At 35.5% G+C, this 22,458-nt stretch overlaps 1 protein-coding gene across 1 annotated transcript; it reads left to right on the top strand.

Moving 5' to 3' along the window:
* The first annotated feature begins 18,933 nt into the window (after positions 1-18,933).
* Positions 18,934-19,375, top strand: LOC133338387 (adult cuticle protein 1-like). Its single transcript, XM_061546561.1, has 2 exons — positions 18,934-18,939; positions 19,005-19,375. The coding sequence occupies exons 1-2, from the start codon at positions 18,934-18,936 to the stop codon at positions 19,347-19,349; spliced, it is 351 nt and encodes a 116-aa protein (XP_061402545.1). The 3' UTR covers positions 19,350-19,375.
* Positions 19,376-22,458: the final 3,083 nt, after the last annotated feature.

Raw genomic sequence — 22,458 nt, 5'->3', positions numbered from 1 at the left:
TGTAGAAGTTAGGGATGCTGATAATAGAGTTGTCCGGTGTCTAATTTGTAATGTAATATGTTAGTAATACCAAACGTACAGATGTAAGTTTAGCCTAACGTATTTCAAGTTTTATTGAAATCAGTTCCGATTTAGATACAGATCCCAAAGATATTTTCATCCCATTTTAAGTAAATGATGCACCAAAGACCCAAAATTCGTCCGATTGGCATATAATTTTGCAAAACGTACTGAGGTTCGTATAATCTAAACTGTTACAATGTTCCGTTGAAATCTGTTCAGATTTGGATATAGCTTCCATATAAATTTTCGCCCGATTTTAAGTAAATTGTTCTCTAAACTCCCAACGTTAGGTCGATTTTGCACACAATTTTACACAAAAAATTGAAGTTAATTTAGCCTAGATTATGTTAGGCTGAAAGAAAGTTCCTCCCCATATATATTTTCGTTCGATTTTAAGTAAATGGTGCACAAAAAAAAATCAAAGTTTGGTCGATTATCATACAGTTCCGTAGAATTTCCTGAACGTTAGATATAGGCTAACGGGTGTCAAGTTTTGTTGGAATCGGTTAGGATTAAGATATAGCTACCATATATATTTTCGTCCCATTTTCGGTCAGAATAAAACGAAATTTTGCATAACATATAAAATTGAGCCTAGAATGACGGTATTGTGTTTTGTAGAAATTGTTGCAGGTGCAGACATAGCTTCCATATATTTTTTGGATCGACATCATGTTAATTGTGCACGAAATAATCAAGGGGTGTCTGATAGTGACATGCTTAAAATCGATTTACATAATCTTGTCCCATTGAAAACAAACGACTCCAAATCGGTCCGAATGAAATAAAATATAGCATAGCACTATGGGCCAGAGATTCCATTTTTGGCCATAATTAGAGCAGTGGGTTAATGAAATAAATAAATATCACATATGATAATTTCGAAGACGCTGATTATGATTCTGCAAAAAAAAGGTAAAAATTTCAAAATTTTGAAAATCAAATAAAAGGAATCCAAAATTGAGGATCAAATATAAGAAAAAAACAGTGTGCGGAGCAGTATACACGGACGGGGCTGACCATATGATACCCTACACAACTTCCATGAAAATCTAACTTTCTGTGGTCCTTTATTCTGAGATTGGGCAATATTTCGCGATATTTGCACACTTTTGACTGGCTAGAGGTCAGCAAACGTTACTAATAATCAGTACAGCCCCTCTAATTACTTGTCCAGATTCCACATTCCCTTCACCGTGGGTTGTGTTGTGATGTTGGGCTTTCGACTCGAAAAGTACAAATAATTAAGTTTTCCGTCCAATTCATCCGAAAAATTATTATTTGATCATCACCTAACATTTAAGGTGTTGTCCTTGATCATAACTGGAACCTAATGGAACATTTCAAAGCGACCAGGCTATATATCCGCCCTAAAGTGTGGTAATAGTTTACTAAATAATATCTGAGTACGTAAGCACCTGTAAATATTTAAGTGTAACTCCCACATCCGAGTACATACGACAATGTAATTGGTATCAATTCAAAGGTCAACCCCTCCTCTTGGATATAATATCAACTTCTCGGATCTATATCCTTCGGGGGTAAATATATACGCAATAGAATACACATTTTGTAATTTTTCACACAAAAAACCAGGTTCCATTTGACCCGCTAAATATTGACCGATCTTTATAAAAACAGGTATGCTTATTCTTTGGCCCGACCCCCCTCTTCATGTGAAAATTCGCGAAGATCGGGCCATAATTGCGGCCTCTGGAGCGACAAGAAAATTGGACAAAAATAAAGTTTTTGGTCCATTTCATCCCCTAAATATTAACCGATCTATATCAAAAACAATAGGGGTCTTTATTGGCCAGAACCCATCCTACATGCAAATTTTCGTGAAGATTGGTCCATAATTGTGGCCTGTATCGTGTTTACAAATTATAATGGACAGACGGACGGACGGACACACATGTCTAGATCGACTCAGCTAATCGAGATATGACGATCGGTGTACTTAAAGGTGTGTCTAGGATCAATATTTCGCGGCGTTAAAAACTTTTGGGGCTGCACAAAGCTATAATACCCTGACAACATACATAGTTGTGTAGGGTATAACAATCCAAATACTCCATAGACGGTATTATCGGTAATGGCGGATATACCTAAACATTGAGCGACATAACCCATCTTCCAAATTATGCTGTCTATAAACAATAGTCGCATCTACGCAAACGTTTTACCAATGTGACAAATTACGGCCAATTAGATAGGATTGGGGTTCAAAATTCTCAAATACCAAAAATTGAGGGGTACCGCTGTAGGGTATTATATATTTATGACAGCTTATTTATTATTCGACATAAATTCCCATCAATTGCTGCAAGTAATTTAAAGAAAATATAAGCGCCGCACCTTAGTTAAGATTGTATTGTTTATACTGGCCTTAGATACAATTCCGGTTCCTGAACAATTTATTTTAAAATAATTTGCATTTTAATGAAATTATTATTATTAATTATCAGTAGTATATGACTTTTTACACACACGCACACTTTTGTTGACAGATATTGCAAATAATAATTCTTATCACTTTGACAAAATCATAACCGGTTACAAAATATAAATAAAAAATTAACCAACCACTTCGTTTTAACAAAGAAAAAATAAACTTTCGTATGGACACCTCTACAATGAACGGTGGTTTGTTTATGCCGTTTTTGTTTACACCTCTTGTGGTTCGGGTCGGTTGGTTGGGTGGTGTTGGGCGATAAATTTTATTTTCGTTTTGAAGAAAAAAAAACAACAACATTTGCTTTCATTTGAATTCACAATCTACGGTAAATTTAAAGTGACTTATCACTTTATACGCGAAGACGAGATTATGACAATGGTATGCAATCGCTCTACTATTGTTGGTCTGTCTAATCATGACATTTAATTGATTGATTTATTCATTTCATTTTGATGCAATTTCCTTTCTGTCACTCTGTATTGATTGCACTTTTTTTGGTTTTCAATCGTCACTCATGGCTTTCGAATAGCTTTTGCACTTCTTGATTTCCTTTTCATCGACAGAAACACCAATGCGTCGTCGACAACATTCCCATAATTGAATAACTTCTTTAGTCAGTAATTGATGATTTCCTTTTCTTGGATTGGCATTTGCCAAGTGAGTTGGCCGGCCAGGGCCAGTGTTGCCGGTTCATTTGTTTCCATTTCCATACACTTTACCACCATCGTCCCCAAAACAAAACACAATTCACACTCCCCCACTTGTTTTTTCACTCACTTAACAACAATCCGTTTGTTTGTTTGTTATTCCTTACTTTCGGATATTTCTCTTTCTTACGGGCATTCACGGCGCGTCTTCGATTGTGACTATTCCCTGACGTTTGAAAATGAAAAGAATTCACTTGTTGCACGTCTTGATTGCATCGCAGGCAAAATGCAATAACAACTACAACACCAGCAGCAATATCGAGAAGCACCACAATAACATCAGCTGCAGTTGCAGTAAACTGATTGGCGCTTTGTTTTTGTTGTTATTGTGTGTTCATATCGCTTTTGTAGTTATTGTTGTTGTTGCAATTTTATTTTTCATTTCTTCTTTTGTCGGTGGCCTCCCTGTGATATCTTCGTTTGTTAAGCTCGTTTGTTTGTTGTTTGATTGGATGAGTATTTGCTTGGCTGGTGAGTAACCAAAACATTGATACTCACGTCTATTTGTTCGTACGTTCGTTAGTTCGTTTTGGGGAGTGCGCAAACACATCCGAACACCACCATCCATATCACAACAACAGGTCGTCATAGTTTATCCAAATATGCATTACGTCTAAGCATGTAGAATGGTTTAAGGTGACCGAACTTGCAAATAAGTGGAATGTTTAAGATTACAAAAATGTTGGAGAAGATATCGACAGTACAGGTAGAGAAGTATATCTTTTTGGGGATTTAAACCTACGGTCAATAATCATTTGTGGCTCGTATGAATAAATGCTGTACAATTTTCAATAGAAGGAGATTTTTTTGATCAAACTTGGAGCAATCATTCCTGAGGTGTTTATACCCTTCACCACACTGTGGTGCAGGAATAGAGATAGACCCATGGTTCCTTTTGAGAATATGCATAGAATCACTTTCTAGATTTGCGGATGTCCGTCTGTCTGTCCGTCCGTCCATGTATTTTTGTTAACAATGTTTGGCACAGTTCACTTGTTTGGCCCAAGGACCAACCCTATTGAAATTGGAGAAAATCGGTTCAGATTTAGATATAGCTCCCATATATAGTTTCGTCCGATTTTATGTAAATGATACACCAAACTCCCAATATTTGTCTGATTGGGCAAAATTTTGCATAGCGAATGCTATTGAGAAAAAATTATGTGTGATAAGGTTTGTTGAAACTGGTTCAAATTTTGATGTAGGTCTTATATATATTTTCGTTCGATTTTATGTAAATGGTGGTTACACGAAATTTGGCAGAGGGTATTAAATTGAATATAGTGATTACAAAAACAAATGGTGTGTGCAACGGTTACTCAATTAGGTCCATGTGTTTATATATAGCTCCCATACATAATTTGATTCGATTTCATACAAATGGTACACCAAAGAATCCAAGTCCTTTTGACATGCAATTTTTCATTTTGGGGGGGTTTTTTTCAATTGGTTCAAATATTTATTAAGATAGCACCGACTTCATCTCAATGGTTCTCCAAAGATTCTATGACCGCTCTATCTACAGGATATTGTAGATATTAACATGTCTTGCATGTACCCAAAGTGGTGAGGGGTATCATATAGTCGGCCCCGTCCGACTTTTGAGCTTTCCTTATTGGTTTTACTCATAATTCTGGAAAATTTATATTGTTTATTTTGCAGCACCTCGAAATATTCACCGGAGACCCCACAAAGTATATAGGGGAGACTGGGACACCTTCGGCATCGGGGCAACTTCGCTAATCGCGTTTTCGATATGAAGCTCTCACCGTACATCACTAGTTTCGATACATAGGTATCGAATATGGAAAGAAATAACTGCCACAAAGTTTGAAATTACTAGCTAATAAACTTATTTAGATGCAGGGGTTTTTGTATTTTTACAGATGTTTTTGTAATATTTCCATTCCACTTCGTAAGTATTTCGTGTATAAAACTTTTCAAATTTTAAGACAATATTATTTAAAAGTGGTTAATTACGATGTGTATTATTATCAATATATTTAAAAATATAATGTTTTTACAAGACTGATACAAAAAAAAAAGGAAAAAAAAATATAAAAAGTATATTCGGGTAGATTCGGCATTTTAAAGTGGGGCACATTCGGCCATATACAGATAGTGCAATATTATTTCCTTAAAATGTTTTTGAGTTTGTCTTTAATAATAATTCGAAATTACATATATAAGACTGAACGTGTTTGTATTGACGAAAAAACCTATTCTGATAGTGTCTGCGACCATGAGATTTCAACGTCCGCCGTTAGAAAATATAGCCCTAAAATTTAAACATTGTGTCGAGTATTAAAAGCAAATAGAACCTTTAGAGGATCTGAATTTCAACCAGACTGATAGCGATGATAATTACCAGGCTATGACTATGGTGCCGAATGTGCCCCATCAAATGCCGAAGCTAACCCGGGTTGGGGCACATTTGGCGAATTTGACTTTTTTTGCAAAACTGTAAAAATTTTTAACTAATACTAATTTTTTATATCTTTTTGGTACTAGCTTTTATAACTAAGTGTCAGAGGACAATAATCAGCTATAAAGTTTTTATATATGTTGAATAAGTACTGAGACATAGAGCTCTAAACAAAAAGTGCCGAAGGTATCCCAGTCTCCCCTACATACAGTAGTGGTCACTTAATTAAAACTTGAACTGTGGTAAACATTTGTTGACCAGCCCTCGATTCGTCGTTTGAAGTATTTAAAAAATAATTCAGAACTATCCTTCCATAAGCCGAGCTTAAAAAACATTTCTATGCGCGTCGGTCTTTTGCGCAGTTTTTCCAATTTGAAAGACCACGTTCGGCAATGTTGTCTTCCACTTGATCTTTCCATCCAATTCGTGGCATTCCCCTTCTGCGTGAGCCATCAGCTGGTTCGTTTTTATATGCCTTTTGAGCTGGGGCATCTTCATCCATTCTCACAACATGACCTAGCCAACGTAGTCGCCGCAGCTCGATACGTCTAACAATGCCGATGTCTGAGAATAGCTGGTACATTTACCGATTAAATTGAAATTTTACACTTAACATGCTACATGTGTTGTCTTTCCATATATCAATTTGAAAATAATATCATTCTAACAATTTAAGAGATATTTGAGAAAATATTTGAAATTCCATTAAAAGTGATTTTAAAAAAAGTGTAGGTAATGTGGTATACCACATGATGTTAATGTGGTATAGTATAATTTTCACTACCAATTGATATCTTATATAATGTATTGTTTTTAATGAATGTGAATTAGCTCGAGATTTATGTATGTTAAGATTTTTAACGGATACGTTGAGTGGAACTTTAATTTTTATTATATAATAATGTCTACACATGACAATATTTAATTTTTGTACGTAGAAGTAGTTAAAATCCCATGGCCTTTGTTTTCCTTCCTTATGATGCATGGTAGGTTCTCGTAGAGGGCAAACGTTTCAAATAGCAATGACATTTTGTCTTGTGCTGGCTTTTTTTCATACAGAGTCAAGGTATACCACATTACCTGCACTTGTGTTGTTTTTTTCCTAAATTGGTAAATATGTGGTGCAATCGCGCATATTATTTGATTTTTAGTACTTACTGATTATTTTAATGCTTTCATAATAAAGATTAAAATAAATCTGTAAAACAAAAAATTATTTTTAAACTTCAACGGAAAAAAAGTCAATTTCATGAAAAATTTAATTTTTGCTACTTTCTCAACGTAAGTCAAATAAATTAAACAGATCATTGCTATCTTATTTTTTTGAGAACAGCAAACTATAAAATATGTTTCAGTTTTCAGTTTACAAAAAAAGTGAAATGGTGGATTACCAACCTATACCGCATTGCGATAAATCCCAATAATGTCATTGACCATTGCCTTCAGTCGTTTACACAGCATGCTGGATAGCACTTTATATGCGATGGGAACGAGACTGATTCTTCTATAGTTGGCACATGTCGTCTTGTCTCCTTTTTTGTGCACGGGGCACAGGATGCTGAGGTTCCAATCATTGGACATGCATTCCTCTAGCCAAATTGTACTAGTCACCTGATGCATGCTCCTGACCAGCATCTGACCACCCGTCTTGAGTAGTTCGGCACCTGCTGCTTTATTATTCTTCAGCCGATTGATTGCTATTCTGACCTCATCTTGGCTAGGTGGTATACACTCTATACCGTCTTCTCTTATTGGTTCTGGGATATCTTCTTCACCGCTATATCAAAATCTGAACCGCTATATCTAAATCTGAACATAGCTCACATCATTCTAGACTTTATTCAGTACGCTATGCCAAATTTTGTGCAAATCGAAAGATATATAGGGACTTTGGTACACCATTTACATTAAATGGGACGAAATTATATATGGGAGCTATATCTAAATCTGGATCGATTTTCATGAAACTTAACACACATCATTCTAGACCTAATTCAGCACACTATGCCGGACATGGATAAATCGACGTATAAAGTGATTCAATGCATAGTCTCAAAAGGAACCATGTGTATATCTCGTTTCCTTTTGTCTGCTACGGAATCCACTACTGTTTTTATTGTGCACGCTATTGTATGTTTTTAATAAAGCTGGTCACCTCAATTATAACGTCATAAGCACCTTTCTCTGTTATCGATTTGTGGAATACAAATAAAGAAACAAACAAATCCAATTTCGTTTTCATTTGTAATTACAAACACACAAACAACTGAATAACATCGTCTCCGACCTTTACAAAAGCAAGTGAAAAGAGAATGTTCAGCTGCTGACAGAGAGTGAGAACGAAAGCACAACAGCTGTTATCAGCAGAGATGGCAAATATCGGTACAATTGTATTAAGTACTGTCGATAACTTGCTCATCACTGACTGTAGCACTATCATATCAATTTTTTTTAAAAGGCGGATTTGTATTAAATTTGAAATATTTTTATAGGAGGTTTTCTTTATTACGCCCAATACATGAGGGTACTATTTTCAGTCGAAATAGTACAATCTCAATATCTTACGTTTCATCCCTGACAAGTGTGCCTGATAACTTAACAGAGATATGAACAAGAAATGTTGATAACATCGCCATTAACAGATATAAACAAACTTTTATTTTTTTACTTGGCACAATGCTATTGCCAACTTTTGTTGCCATACCACTGAACGCTGCTTGGTAAAGATATATGACGTTTTTCCGCACACAATGCCATCAACGTCACTGTAATTGCAAATACTTGTCAAAGCCAATTGGAATTCAATTTATGTAGCGACGTTACGTTTAGCTGCTGAACGAATGAAGTTGAAACCACAAAAGGCTTTAGTTTTGTTTTTGGTATTTTTGTCTTTATTGTATTTTATTTACAGAGTAGAAAATCTAGTTTGGAACGATTGTAATGATAGCAAGTAAGTGGATTGTTGTTGTTTTTGTCATTATTATTTTAATTGCTTTTTAATGACACATTTGGTGTTTGTCAATTACATTTTGACCGTTTCGTTATTCTATTTGTCGTTATACCCTACACAAACTAACATCTGAACATTTTAGGTGTTTTGAATTTTGTTATTGGACATTTCATTTGCACTCCTCTGCTTGTCGAAAATTTGACATTGAGTTCAAGCTTTTTTGAACTTTGACATATATAATGAACAAGACACTAGAACAAGTAAAAACGATATAAAGCCGGGCCCAACTTTTTACATATATGACATCCAAAATATCTAAGATAAATGAAGGTTCCTAGGAAATAAACTTATGTTATCATAGGGCCTCGAGCATACAGCAACGGTGATCGATATTGATAATATTATGTATAGAGATATTTGCAACCCAATAAGAATACAAAATACCAAATTAATTGAAAGTCGCGTCCTGACGTATAGATGACATTGAACGCTACAAAAACATCAATCATAGACCACACAGATGGTGGAGGTTATATTAAATGTAATATTTCGTTTGCAACACCTCAAATATATTCGTGGGATACCTTATATCGCTTATATGATGCAAGACAGTCATAAATTACCTCAACTGGAAAGGGAACAATTATAACCAGTAAGGAAGGTTCAAAAGTCGGACTGGACCGACTATATGATACCTTTCACCACTTTGAGTACATACAAGCGATGCTAATATATAATATACAATATCCTGTAGATAGAACAAACATATCATCTTTAGATGACCTTTGAAATGGAATCAGGCGAAATTAAATTTGCGGTCTTCACGATCCTCATAGATATTTGGACCTATTAAAAAACGCCATATACCATTTGGTTAGCTGTAACACACTGTGCTGTCCACAATTTTATCTAGTGTATATTTATACCCTTCACCACACTGTGGTACAGGGTATTATGGCTTTGTGCATATGTTTGTAACAGGCAAAAATATCGAGAATATGCATAGAATCACTTTCTGAGTCGATTTATGCATGTCTGTCTGTCCGTCTGTCCGTCTGTCCGTCCATGTATTTTTGTTAACAAAGTACAGGTCGCATTTATGATCCGATTTTGATGAAATTTGGCACAGGTCACTTATGGTCACTTAATCACCAAGGACGAACCCTATTGAAATTGGAGAAAATCGGTCCACGTTTAGGCATAGCTCCCATGTAAGGGTACCTCCAATTTTCGGTATTTTGAGGTTATTTAGCGCGTTTTAACTGAATTCGCTGATCTCCCTACTAAAAATTATAAATATAGGTCAATTTTTTCGGATAGTCCCCATATAAGGGTACCCCCAATTTTTGGTATTTTGGGGGTCTTGAGCTCGTTTTATAACTGAATTCTCTGAAATTTTGTATATTGGGTTCTTATTGGGTACCAATCTACTCCACTAAAAATTATAAATATAGGTCTAGTTTTTCTGGTAGTGCCCATATAACGGTACCTCCAATTTTTTGGTATTTTGGGGGTTCTGATCGTATTTTTCGACCGAATTGACTGTAATTTAGTATGTCGAGTTCTTATTAGGTAGCAAATCTCTCCACTATAAACCAGTGAACGGAGCAGCATAGTCCGACGGGGCCGACCATATGATACCCTACACAACTTTCACGAAAATCTAACTTTGTGTGGTTCTATATTCTGATCTTGGACAATATTTGCACTCTCTTGACCTTCACCGTGGGGTGTGTTGTTATGTTCGGCTTTCAATTGTGGCCTATATATCAACTCGAAAAAACCCAAAAAATTAAGTTTTCGGTCCACTTTATCCCAATATTACTATCTGATAATCACCGGAAATTATAGGCGCTCTCCTTGACCATAACTGGATCCTCATGGAAAATGTCAAAGCGATCAACGCTATATTTTCGCCCTCTAGGGTGGTAAATAATATTTGAATACGTAAGCACCTGTAAATATTTAAATATAACTCCCACATCCGAGTACATACGACAATGTAATTGGTATCAATTTAAAGGTCAACCACTCCTCTTGGATATTCTATCAACTTCTTGGGTCTTTGTTCTTCAGGGGTAAATATATACACTATAGAATGCAAATTTTGTCATTTTTCACACAAAAGTCAGAGTCCATTTGACCCGCTAAATATTGACCGATCTTTATCAAAACATACATGCTTATTCACTGGCCCGATCTTCTTCTCCATGCAAAAATTCGCGGGGTTTGGGCCATAATTGCGGCCTCTGGAGCAACCAGAAAAACCGACAAAAATAAAGTTTTTGGTGCATTTCATCCCCTAAATATTAACCGATCTTTTCCAAAAACAATAGGGGTCTTCATTGGCCAGAACCCATCCTACATGCAAAATTTCGTAAAGATTGGTTCATAACTATGGCCTGTATCGTGTTTACAAATTATAATGGACAGACGGACGGACGAACGGACACACATGTCTAGATGGACTCAGCTAGTCGAGATATGACGATCGGTATACTTAAATGTGGGTCTAGGACCAATATTTCGTGGCGTTACAAACTTTTGGGGCTGCACAAAGCTATAATACCCTGACAACATATTTGTGTAGGGTATAATTATAAATATAGGTCCATTTTTTCGGGTAGCCCCCATGTAAAGATATCACCCAATTTTCGGTATTTTGGGGTTCTTAAGCGCGTTTTTCATCCAAATTTTTTGTAATTTGGTTTTTTTGTAGTCGTATATGGTTACAAACCTCCCTCCTAAAAATTATTAATATTCTCCCCCTTTTATGTGTAGTCCCCATATAACCCCCTTTTTATTCTCTTCACCACACTGTGGTACAGGGTATTGTCTCTTTGTGCATATGTTTGTAACAGGCAAAAAAATCGAGATAGACCCATGGTTCCTTTTGAGAATATGCATAGAATCACTTTCTAAGTCGATTTATGCATGTCCGTCCGTCCATGTATTTTTTTCAACAAAGTACAGGTCCCATTTATGATCCGATTTGGATGAAATTTGGCACAGAGTATTGAATTAGATCTAGATTGTTATATGCTAAGTTTTGTTGAAATCGGTTCAGATTTAGATATAGCTCCAATGTATAGTTTCGTCCGATTTTAACTTTTTGATGCAAAATTTTGCCAGATTAGTCCCAACTGATGTATGTGCAATTTTGTTGGAATCGGTTCAGATTTAGATATAGCTATATATAGTTTCGTCCGATTGTATGTAAATGGAGCACCATACTGCCAATATTTATCCGATTGAGACAAAATTTTGTACAGCGTACTAAATTAGGTCATTGATGAATGCGATATTAGATATAGCCAACTCCCAATATTGTTCCGATTGAAGCAATATTTTGCACAGAGTACTGAATTAGGTCCCGACTGATATATGCGAAATTTCTATATCTAACATGTCTTGCGTGTGCCCATAGTGGTGAAGGGTATCATACAGTCGGCCTTGTCCGACTTTTGAACTTTCCTTACTGGTTTTTATTCCTCGTAAGGTAATCTGTGCACAATTTACATCAAATCAGACGAAATTATATATGGGAGATATACCTAAATCTAAACCGATTTTTGCAACATTACAGTCTACGGTGGCTAGGCCATGTTGTGCATGAATGAAGATGCCCCAGCTCAAAAGGCATATAAAAATGAGCACTCTAAACTCACCTTCGTGTAAATCGTACAAACTTAGGCTCTTCGGTACACCATTTACATAAAATCGGTCGAAATTTTATCTAAATCTGAACAAAACTTCGCATACGTCTATCTGGACTACACTTAGTACACTGTGAAAAATGTGGTCTAAATCGGATAAATATTGGGAGTTTGGTGCAGTATTTACCGATTTCAACAAAACTTCACAGACATCAATATGGACCTACTTCAGTACGCTGTGCAAATTGGGAGTTTAGATAAGCTATATATAAATCTGAACCGATTTCCTCCCATTTCAATAGGGTTCGTCTTTAAGCCAAATAAGGGACTTGTGCCAAATTTTATCCAAATCGGATCATAAATCTGTTCACAAGAATACATGGACAGACGTACGGACCGACGAACAGGCATAAGTCAACTTAGAAAATGATTCTATGCATATTCTCAAAAGGAACCATGTATCAATCTCGTTTCCCTTTGTCTGTAACAAACATATGCACATAGACATAGTACTCTTTACCATAGTGTGGTGAAGGGTATGATTACCTCGAGAAAATTCAAAAATGAAAAGCTCATACCACAGTGTTGCAAGGGTACTGGGAAGCATGGAGGAGGGTCACTAATTGTATTGGGCTGCTTTTATTTTTATGGAATTCGATATATTTACGACATTTATGATGTAATGGATCGGATTGTTTATACAAATGTGTTGGAAGATGTCATGGTTCCCTTCGCTGAAGAAAATATACCTCTTGTTTGGGTGTTTCAGCTTGACAATAACCTACAAACATACACCATGTCGAGAGCCTACTAAAGACGCTACATATGTTTGATCGGCAGGTCCATACAACTAAAAGCATTAGAGAGGACCATTGTCAAGCTTAGTTTAAATCGATACATGCTGTTGGCGGCAATAAGTGTTATTTTCAATTATATATTTAAACAATTATATATCTAATCACTGTGGTGATGGATATAATAACTCAACGATCATAATCTCGTTACACCCTATTGTAATAAATTAATGATATTGACATATTTGTCTTAAACTATCAATTTATTTTATAGAAAATACTATTATATTATTATTAACGGAACCAATTCAATAGCACAGATTAGGTGTGGCCATTGATCGGTCAGTCCACCAGTCGTTTTGTCGTTGAAACTACAATGTTTTTATTACATTCGACAGAAAGTAAATGAAACCGAAAACAACTGACCACGGGCGTCAAAGTGGTGTCACATATATTATATTTTATCATAATAGAAAACTTGGTGAATAGGGGTACTATGAATGGCTGCATTACAATATAATTAAGTAATTTTATATAAATAATACTCGTACATAAATATTGAATGGCGGACGGAAACATGAGGGAAACTAAAGCATGTGTTGACTTTAGTTAGCAACCATTAATCATTAAGATATGATTTATTATAATACTTTCATGTAATTAATACCATAGTAGAAAACATATTTAGGATGTCCTAAATACGCAATCAATTGGAATTAAGAGACCAGAGTGAATGAAAACTCTTGAGAGATATCCGTTTTGGAAATCTTGTAGAAGTTCAATGGTCTGATATATAACATAATAAAATGTTATTTCTTTCTAATTTGTTGGAAAGGTTAATTAAATTTAATAAACCAAAACAGTAAGGAAAGTAGTAAAGTCGAACTGGGCCGACTGTGATGATACCCTTCACCACTTTGGGTATATTGTACATATGTATCCTTACAATTGCATGTCAATGTTCCCACGAAGGAACATACTGAATCGATTTTCCCGAAACTTAGCACACATCATTCTAGACTCTATTCAGTACGCAATGCCAAATTTCGTGCAAATCGAAGAATATATAGGGACTTTGGTGCAAATCGCAGGATATATAGGGGCATTGGTGCACCATTTACATCAAATCGGACGAAAATATATATTGACGCTATATCTAAGTCTGAGCACGAAACTTAACGCACATCATTTTAGACTCAGTTCAGTACGCTATTCCAAATTTCAGGCAAATCGATACATATATAGGGACTTTGGTGCCATTTACAATGGACTTAAAAAGCTATGTCTAAATGCATTTTCCCAATTTCAAAAGTGCATATTCTTTGCCTGTTACAAACATATGCATAAATCGACTTAAAAAGTGACTTTATGTATATTCTCACAGTGTGGTCAAGGATATAAAAATTAATTTGTACTTTTTTACGCTCACCCATGTGGTGGGTATTAAAATATTATAAAATAGTAGAGACCATTATATGAAGACAATGTCATTGTAAAGTATCTGCTAGAAGGTTGTTTTTTTTTCCGAAAAATAAAATACTAAATTACAAACACTCAGGAAAACTGGACCTTCAAACTACCGAAAAATCGAATTTTGCGAATATTAACAATTTTATAAAAAATGGAATTTTCAAGACCCTTTGTTTGGGAGGTACACCAAATCTTGGTCCGATCTATCCAGTTTTTTGTCAGCAGCTTTATAGATTTAAATAGGTGTAAATTGTCATTCATATTAAAGATGATATAGGCCATAAGAGTGAAGTATTCAAAATCCATTATATGGGGGATATATAAATGTTGTTCCGATATATAGAATTTTTGTTAGTTGCTATACATTGCTAAATTTAATTGAAATCGGTTGAATATTATCGATTTTATAGTCAAAAAGTGTGAAATTCTCAAGAATCATTGTATGAGAGGTATACCAAATCTTGGCTCGATAAATGTATTTTTTTTTTAATTGCTCTTTAGGTCAATAATAATCCCTTCTACCAATTTTCATTCACATACGATTACACCTTCTATTTTTGGCCGCTGTTAATATGAACTCGCGACATAGGGTATCGTAGGCGGGTGATCTCCGAGGATTATATTCACACGATATTCTCGAATTGCTTTCTCAACTGTATCCGTGTGAATACGAATCAATCATGTTTGACAGTTCTGTTGATCTAGAGGTTCGCTTTTGTAGCTTTGAACATCGTGATCCCCCCGATGATGAAGATCCTTCCTGACTTGCCTAGGTGGTGGGAGCCGATCATTAAGGAGATGATTTGGATGGCTACTTCTATAAAACCCAAACAGGTATTGCATCGACAATATCTTTTTGTATTGACGCACAGTAAGGATCTTCGTCTCCTCATGTAAGTGGTCTGTTGGAGTCATGAGGAGACATTCTGGCAGGATTGAAAATTTTTATATTGCGATGCACTAACGTTGGCGAACCACACTGGAGCTGCATAGTTTACCACAGACCAGCCTATTGCTGTGTATGTTATTAACAAATCTCTAGACGACATTCTGACAAGTCAAAATATATCTCCATTGGTTGTATGAACTGGTTGGATAAAAATAGCGCCGCATTGCTGACCAAAGACCAACTTGCCAACGAGCCACTGTAAGACCTTCATAGCAGATAGTGGTAACTTGCGCGGAGGATTACATATGCTGTCGAGATTATTTTGCGTCCATCGACCTTCGCATTCAGTGGTATTCTCCTTTAAATATCCGTTGCCTTTGTGATACAGAATATTATGTCTCTGTGCTTATGTATGTAACATGCAACAGAAAACGATATTGACACATGGCTCCTTTTGAGAATTTGCATTTCTGGTCCGAATAAATTGAAATTTGGCATAGTTCATTAAAATGGCTCAAGGACGAACCCTATTTAAATCGGACAAAATCAGTTCAGGTTTGTTCGATTCCGGAGGCAACATTTTTAACACCGCACCGAATTGAGGATAGAATGATATGTACCACGTTTTATCAAAATCCGTTCAAGAAGCTACAACTACTTCCACATCTATTTTCGACCTACCATTCTCGGTTTCAAAAAAAAAAAATGTTATACACAACTATGTTGTCAGGGTATTATAGCTTTGTGCAACCCCAAGAGTTTGTAACACCGTGAAATATTGGTCCTAGGTGGGTCTAGGTATAAGTATACCGATCGTCATATCTCGACTAGCTGGGTCGATCTAGTTATGTGTGTCCGTCCGTCGGTCTATCCGTCTGTCCATTATAATTAGTAAACACGATACAAGCTGTAGTTATGGACCAATCGTCAGGACATTTTACATGTAGGATGGGCTGTGACCAAAGAAGATCGCTACTATTTTTGGTAATGATCCGGGATGATATGGACCAAAAACTTTACCTTTTGTCTGTTTTTCAGGTAGCTCTAGAGGCCACGAATGTTTTGATAAGGATCGGTCAATATTTAGTGGGTCAAATAAACCCAGACTTTTGTGTGAAAAATTGTAAAATATGCATTCTATGGCGTATATATTTTCTCCTGAAGGATATAGACCCCAGAAGTTGATAGTATGTACTAGAGGAGTGGTTGACCTTTAAATTAATATAAATATATTGTTGTATGTACTTGAATGTGGTACATACGGTCGGGTATCATATGGTCGGCCCCGTACGACTATACTGCTCCGCTCACTGGTTTTATTTAATTTGAACCAGTAGCTTCTCAAGAATGCCTCTTTAAAATATAAAGTGAAAATCTCAACAACTATTTAAGATATAGCCGATTTATTGTGTCAGCAAGAGTGATTCTCAAACATTAAATGCGTTTTTTAAACAGAGTTTTACGATTGGCGGACAATATAACTTTTAACACATTATTCGTATGAACTGGGATAAATCCAATCGGTGAAGATCTTATATATTTTCCTGCTTCGTTTTTGATTGAAAATAGGCGATTTTCCAAAAAAATTATTTTCCTAGATCCACCATTTTGGTAATTTTCACGCGAAGGGCCCCCCTCCCTCTGGCTACGTCGCTGATCTCCCATATATATTATTATGGAGCACCAAACTCCGAAACATAATGACGTACCTCATTGAGTCTAGAATGCCATGTGTTAAGTTTCAATAAACTCTATAATGAATTAAATTCAGATAATAGTTGCACATATATTTTCATCCGATTTCATCTAAGCCATGTAACCAAAAATTGTCCTATAGTAATGAAATATTGCACAGGATGGCTTAGTGTTTATACCCTACACAACTATGTTGTCAGGGTATTATAGCTTTGTGCAGCCCCAAGAGTTTGTAACGCCGCGAAATATTGGTCCTAGACCCACCTTTAAGTATACCGATCGTCATATCTCGACTAGCTGAGTCGATCTAGACATGTGTGTCCGTCCGTCTCCATTATAATTTGTAAACACGATACAGGCCACAGTTATGGACCAATCTTCACGAAATTTTGCATGTTTTAGCGGGTCAAATGGACCCTGACTTTTGTGTGAAAAATTACAAAATTTGTATTCTATAACGTATATATTTACCCCTGAAGGACATAGACCCGAAAAGTTTATATTATATCCAAGAGGAGAGGTTGACCTTTAAATTAATACCAATTATATTGTTGTATGTGCTCGGATTTGGGAGTTACACCTAAATATTTACAGTTATCTCCGTATTCGTATATTATTTAGTAACACATTATCACCCTAGAGAGCGGAACAATAGCGCTGATCGATTTGAAATGTTCCATGAGGTTCCAGTTATGGTCAAGGACAACCCCTATAATTTTCGGTGATGATCAGATAATAATTTTGGGATGAATTGGACCGAAAACTTAATTTTTTGTGTTATTTTCGAGTCGATCTATAGACCACAAATGAAAGCCGAACATTATAACACAACCCACGGCGAAAGGAATCTGTACAATAGCTGTACTGAATACTCGTAATATTCGGAAAATATGTCAGTGTGAGGAAGAGGTGCTGTTTACCTCTAATCGGGCAAGAGGATGCAAATATCACGAAATATTGCCCAGACTCGGAATAAATATCCGCAGAAAATGTGAGTTCCGTGTAGTTGTGTAGGGTATCGTATGGTCGGCCCCGTCCGACTATACTGCTCCGTTGACTGGTTTAAATTTCGTTTCAAACTGTTCATATTTACATATAGCTAATATATATTCGATTTCTTCAAATTATGCAACTAATTTAAAATGTTTGTTCGATTGGGTCGAAATATTGCACATCGTATCAAATTCTTTAAACCTTAAATCTACTTTATTATATTAATTAGCTTACACTCATCGCTTAAGATTTATTTTCATCGATTTTAAGCATCTTAAAAATATTATTATGATTTATTATTGTATGTTGTCAAATATCAATTACATCGAACGTTGACAAAAAGTGTATCATTCATTATAGCCATGTTAAGCAGCTTAGTGACCAACGCCTTGGGTTTTTTTTTAATTTTTTTTATTGTGGAGGGAGGTTTTGTACAGAACTTATACCGGTTAAAGCCTGTGACAGGTTTTGTGAAGTAATGTTTGGCCAAAGTCAACTTCGTGTTTGCTTTGACAGCTGACAACTGGTTATGTTGGTGGTTGGTTGTTTGGCTTGACTTGCACTTTCATTCGAGTCTCCAAAAAATGTTCTATTTACAGAATTATCTTTGTATTGTTGTTGCTGCTGCTATTGTTCCCTCTATTCTCAAAAATAGTTCATAGAATTTGTAATGACTTCATGTTGCTGGATATTGGGTGGAGCGATAATTTCATTGCCATATAAAAATAAGGGATTTGCTTGGCATTGAAACAGAATAGAATCTGCGTGCCAAACAGCAACACACAGTTTAGTTTTCTGCGATCTCCATTTGAAAAATCCCAACCTATAAAAAAATGAAAGTAAGTATTGGATTATCCTTAAAAAGGAATATAAAAATGTAAACTTAATTTTTTTTCGTAAATAGTTCGCTGCTGCCATCTTGTCCACCTTAGCCTTGGCTTTGGGTGTCCAATCATCATTGGTTCCTGGTGTTGTTACACAAGTTGCTGGTGGCGGTTTGTCATACACTGCTGTCTCCTCGCCAGTTGTTGCCGCTCCTTGGCACCTATATCCTCACGCTGCTGTCGCCGTTCATGCTGCCGCTCCAGCTGTTGCTGTACACGCTCCCGTCCCAGCCCCCGTTGTAGTTCCCGCCGTTCAAGGTTCTTATGTTGCCCAAACACGTGGTGCTGTACACACCGCTCCTTTGGCCGGTCATGCCAGCTCTGTTGCCAATGTCAACTTGGCCCCTGCCCCCGGCACTGTTTAAACGATTGATTGGCTTTGATTTATTGCTCGGTTTAGTCATGACTTTTGTTGCTGACGTGATTTCAAATGCAGGGTACCACCAACCATCCACAAAGTGTACATATTTTTTGATTAGCACACATTTCCATCTAGTTCATGTTTTAATTTTTAGTTCCATATCGTTTTCTATTATTATTATTTATGCACTTCATTTGTTTCACAATTCTAGGGACTTTGAATATTTTTTTATTTGGTAAATTCCGTTATAAATAAAGCAATTACTGTGAAAAGTAAAAAAAAACTGAAAAGAATTTGGTTTTATTTAATTATGTGAAAATTTAATACACACAAGTGATAGTTTACGTAAATATTAAATAAACTGAACTTCCACTAAAAATTTTATAGCGCGGCCTAATTGAATACCATTCAACTCCGACAATAAAAAAATATTCATCAAACTAGTAAGGAAAGTAGTAAAGTCGGACTTGGCCGACTATATAATGCCCTTCAACACTTTGGGAATATTCTACATTTGTATCGTAACAGACGCCGCCTTTTCATAGGAACATTAAAATGAAATTGAACGATCTTAAATATGTGATCTTTATATATACATATGCAAACCGACTAACATCAATCCCTACAAATGCCATTCTGCAACATATGCTAAATTTTGTAAATCGATTTAAAGCAAAGTATGCTGCACTGTTTAAAATTTAATCTCAATCAGACATCCATTGATTATTTGGTGCACAATTAACATGAATAGTTCGAAATTATATATGGAAGCTATACATATCTAAATCTGAATCGATTACAAGGAAACTTGTCAGAGAATAATTTATATTAACTTCAGTACGTATTGTCAATCGGCCTAGCTACAGGTCTTTAGTGCACAATTTACTTAACATATTAGGCTGGGGAAAAAGGAATCCATTTTTATACCCTTCACAACACTGTGGTACAGGGTATTATGTCTTTGTGCATATGTTTGTAACAGGCAAAAGAAAACGAGATAGACACATAGTTCCTTTGGAGAATATGCATCGAATCACTTTTTAAGTCGATGTATGCATGTCTGTCCGTCCGACTGTCTGTCCATGTTAAATTGTAAACAAAGTACAGGTCGCATTTATTATCCAAATTGGATTAAATTTGCATAAGTCACTTATTTGGCCCAAGGAGGAACCCTATTGAAATTGGGAAAAATCGGTCAAGATTTAGATATAACTCCCATATATATTTTCGTCCGATTTTATGTAAATGGTGTACCAAAGTCCCTACATATCCTTCGATGTACACGAAATTTGGCACAGCGTAATGAAATAGGTCCAGAATAATGTGTGTCAAGTTTTCTGAAAATCGAGCCAGATTTAGATATATTTTCGACCGATTTAATGTAAATTTGGCCCAAGCTACTGAATAAGATCTAGAATGATGTGTGTTAAGTTCCCTGAAAATCGGTCCACATTTATTTATAGCTCACATATATATTTTCGTCCGATTTAATGTAAATTGTGTACCAAAGACCCTATATATCTTTCGATTTGCATGAAATTTGGCATAGCGTAATGTAATAGATCTAGAATGATGTGTGTTAAGTTTCCTGAAAATCGATCCAGATTTAGATAAATGCTATACCAAGGTCTCTAAATATGTTTGGATTTGCACGAAATTTGGTATAGTGTACTGAATTAGGTATAGAATGATGTGTATTAAGTTTCGTGAAAACCGGTACAGATTTAGATATAGCTTCGATATATTTTTTCTGCCGATTTTATGTAAATTGTGCACTAAAGACCCAAAGTTTGTCCGATTGCCACACAATTTTGTACAATGAACTATAGTTAATATAAGTTAAACTCTGTCAAGTCTCATTGAAATCGGTTCAGATTTTGATATAGCTTCTACATATATATGTTCTTCCGATTTTACACATAATTTACTCAAATTTTGCACAACGTACTAAAGTTAGTACAACCTAGTAGTTGGATATAAGTGCTTCACTATGTACTGAAGTTACTATAACATAACGTGTGGCAAGTTTAGTTGAAATCGGTTTATATTTCGATATAGCTCCTACATGTAGTTTCGTCAAATTTTAAGTAAAAGGTACAACAAAGACCCAAAGTTAGGCCGTTTGCTACAAATTTTGGACAATGTAATGAATTTAGTATAGCGTACCATGTGCTAAATATTGTAAGATTCGGTTCAGATTTCGATATATATGAACTTATATATTATTACCTTAACCTGTGACAAATCGGTTTAGATTTCAATACAGCTTTTATATATATTTGCTTTAAATTGATTTACATAATTTTGTCCCATTGTAGGAAGCAATCCTATATCTGACCAAACGAAAAATTTAGTATAGGTTGCAGAATGATATATTTATGGATCTATTTTCATGTTAATGGTCTTTCAAAAATTTGACGTCTGTTAGGATTCATCTGTTGAATATACCCAAAGTGGTGAAGGGTATCATATAGTCGGCCCCGTCCAACTTTACTATTTTCCTTACTGGTTTTATATGAACTACAGCACATTATTTAATAAATCGGAATATCCGATTTTGGCCAAATATACACCGTTTTGTTGTCATTTTAAAAGTAACTTCATAATGCCTCTCTCATAGAAGTCTTTGTCTCTCTATTTGCAAAAAACTCTAGTAGTCGATTTTCAAAATCCTCCCTAGATACCAATTTTTATCATATTGTTGCAATGCAAGAAAAAAAAAAAAAAACAGTAAGGAAAGTAGTAAAGTCGGACTGGGCCGACTATATGGGTATATTCAACAGATGTATCCTAAGATGTATCCTATCGATGCACCAATTACATAAAACCGGACGAAAATATATATGGGAGCTACATTTAAATCTGAACCGATTTTCACGAAATTTAGATCACGTCATTCTAAACTTAATTCAGTACGCTATGACAAATTTCGTGCAAATGGAATGATTTTCAAAGACTTTGGTGCACCATTTACCTAAAATCGGGCGACTATATACATATATATATATATATATATATATGGGAGCTTTATATACATCTGAACCGATTTTCATGAAACTTGGCACACATTATTATAGACGCAATTCAGAACGCTATGCCAAATTTCGTGCAAA

The sequence above is a fragment of the Musca vetustissima genome, unplaced genomic scaffold (assembly GCF_032173495.1).
Source record: "Musca vetustissima isolate MV318-11 ecotype Yass unplaced genomic scaffold, APGP_CSIRO_Mvet_v1 utg24387, whole genome shotgun sequence".
NCBI lineage: Eukaryota > Metazoa > Arthropoda > Insecta > Diptera > Muscidae > Musca > Musca vetustissima.
Note: the sequence above shows the minus strand (reverse complement) of the source record. Positions and strands in the feature narration are given on the sequence as shown.